General features: G+C 36.9%; 1 protein-coding gene across 1 annotated transcript in view; it reads right to left on the bottom strand.

Annotated features, from left to right (window-relative positions):
• Positions 1 to 2,692, bottom strand: part of LOC105824506 (cytochrome P450 2C42-like) — a 35,613-nt gene that overhangs the window by 24,108 nt on the left and 8,813 nt on the right. The window contains exon 2 of the mRNA XM_012661959.1: positions 401 to 542. Coding sequence (XP_012517413.1) covers positions 401 to 542 — 142 coding nt within the window. The remainder of the gene's footprint in view (positions 1 to 400; positions 543 to 2,692) is intronic.

Below are 2,692 nucleotides of genomic sequence, written 5' to 3'. Positions count from 1 at the left end.
CCTCCAGCATTGGAGAAAGACAAAATAGACTATAAAGTTTGTGGCAAACACACATCATTGAAAATACTCTTTTCTTTTAATATGCAAAATAATATTGAGAATTCTGATAATTTCTGAACCTATTCCTTTATACCTGACCTAATAGAATTCTCTGAAAGATTTTATGCTTTTCTCTTTATCCTGGTGTTCCAAAAATTCGATGACACTGTAACTTGCGGTACAAGTATTGATTCCATTCACTCTGCTAAACACTTGGAGAGAATATTCTACAAGATGGCAAATACAAGTATCTTTTTCTAGAGGTTTCCTCTTTCTGGAGTATACAAAAGATGGAGGACCCCAGAAACATCTATTGAGCGTCGTTTCTGCACTTCACTATACTCATCATCTGTGCTCTTACCTGTGACCTCTGGGTGCTTAAGCAGGAGCAGAAGTCCATATCTCAGAGTGGTGCTTGTTGTCTCTGTCCCAGCAATAAATAAATCAGATACTGTGCTCACCAAGTTTTCCATAGTGAACTCAGACTGTGAGTTGGACTTATCCTAGGAAACATTTGATAAAATTATCTTGCCAATTATTTACCAGAATATTTAATTATAATGAATTTAAAAAAAACTAACACTGTTATAAATTTATACAACACATAAACTGAAGCATTTATTACTACACGAAACTACTATATTGCAGGGTAGAAACTGTAGATCAGGTGACCGAAATTTCATTTCCTACTCCCTATCCCTGGCATGCCTATAAATGTCATTATGGAGACTATTTGCCTCTAGGTGAGCCATGAAACACATTTCTTTCCCCCAAAATTATAATCAAACGTGCATTGGTGCCCTTTCTTCATCCATTCTGTGTTGTATAAAAGAATACAACAGACTGAGTGCTTTATTTAAAACAGTTGTTTATTTCTCATGGTTCCAGAGGCTGGAAAGTCCAAAAACATGGAACTCACCTTTGGTTTGCTCGTCAGGCTCTGTCATCCACGGCACAAGGCAGAAGGGCAAGAGAGGGCTAGAACAACTGAGCAAGAGGGTGCCCAATTTGCTTTAATAATGAATCTACTCTTGAGAAATGACTGGAATGCTAGTCCTATATTGAGAGTGCAGAGTCCCCGCATTGTGAAGAGCAACAAATACTGACGTCCCTCTGGCACTTCTCTGGAAATATTATCCTACAGGTCCCAGCTTGGCTTGAAGATCTCTGACCCTTTTGGGGTCATCTTCCTACTGTCTTGATGAATAAAACCTTCCCCCTTTCTACACATACTAATCTTTCTTAGCAAATGATTGCTTGGCTGCTCCCTTGGTTTGCTCTCCTAAAGGTGCCTTTTTACTCTTTACAAGGCCAGGCTGGAAATTTCCCAAATTTTGACACTGTTTCCCTTCTTATCAATAAATTCTAGCTTGAAAATACCTCTCCTCTCTCATTCTACTCTAAGTGGCCAAAAGAAACTGTGCAGCACCCTGAGTGCTTGCTGCTTCAGTATCCCTTCTGCCACATATCCTAACTAATCGCTCATAAAATCCACATTCCATAAAGCCTTAGGGCATGAACACATTCTGCAAACTTCTTTGCAACTTTGTAACAAGGAAAAAGTTTATTCCAGTTTTCCATAACTTGTTCCTCATTTCCATCTGTCACCTCATCAGAATGGCCTTTAATATTCCTTTTTCTACCAATATTCTGAAAAATACTACTTAAATAATCTCTAAGATGAGTTAGGCTCTCTGTACAAACTATTGTCTACTTCTGAGCCTACACTAGAATTGCCTTTAACACTCCAGGCATGGCAATATAGGCTTCTAGGCTTCTCCCTCAAATTTTTCAAGCCTCTATCCATTACCCAGAAAAAATAACCCCAAGTATGTCAACTTTCACCCCCTCTATTCACTATAGTACTAAAATCCTAGACAGAGCAATTAGGGAAGAAAAAGAAAAGGCATTTAGATAGAAAAGGAGGAATAAGACTAATTCTATTTGAAGATAAAATGATACTATATGAAGAAAAATTCATAAAATCCACAAAGAAAATAACTAGAGGCAATAAATGACTTCAGCAATATTTCAGGGTACAAGATCAATGCAAAACTAACATGTGTCTCTAAACACCAACAGTGAACAATCTGAAAATTAAATCAAGGAATTAGTTAAATTTACAATAGCATCTAAAAGGACAAAAGACCTAAGAACCTTAGGACAACCTTAGGAAAGACTCATATGATGAAAACAGACAACTGGTGCTCATAATAATAACAATAATAGAGAATACCTAAATAAATGGAAAACCACCCCACCTTCAAGAATTGGAAGACATCATATTATTAAGATGGCAATTGCTTTCCAAAATGATGTGAATATTCAGTGTAATGCCTATGAAAATCACAATGGCCTTTTTGGTAAAAATGGCATAGCCAATCTCCAATTCATATGTAACTACAGGGGGAGGACTCAATTTCCCAACTTCAAAACTTCAATCAAAGCTATAATTATCAAAACACTATGGTACTAACATGAGGGGAGACATCAAGCACAATCATAAAAGTAGAATTGACATCTAGATATAAACCTTTATATGTATTGCCAATTCATTCCTAACAAGCACGGCAAGACCATTCAATGTAAAGGAAGAGTTTCATCAACAAACAGTGGTGGGACATCTGGATAATCACATGCAAAGGAAAGAAGT

The sequence above is a fragment of the Propithecus coquereli genome, unplaced genomic scaffold (assembly GCF_000956105.1).
Source record: "Propithecus coquereli isolate 6110/MARCELLA unplaced genomic scaffold, Pcoq_1.0 Scaffold747, whole genome shotgun sequence".
Lineage (NCBI taxonomy): Eukaryota > Metazoa > Chordata > Mammalia > Primates > Indriidae > Propithecus > Propithecus coquereli.
The sequence above is the reverse complement of the archived record's forward strand: the minus strand, read 5'-3'. Positions and strand labels throughout refer to the sequence as shown.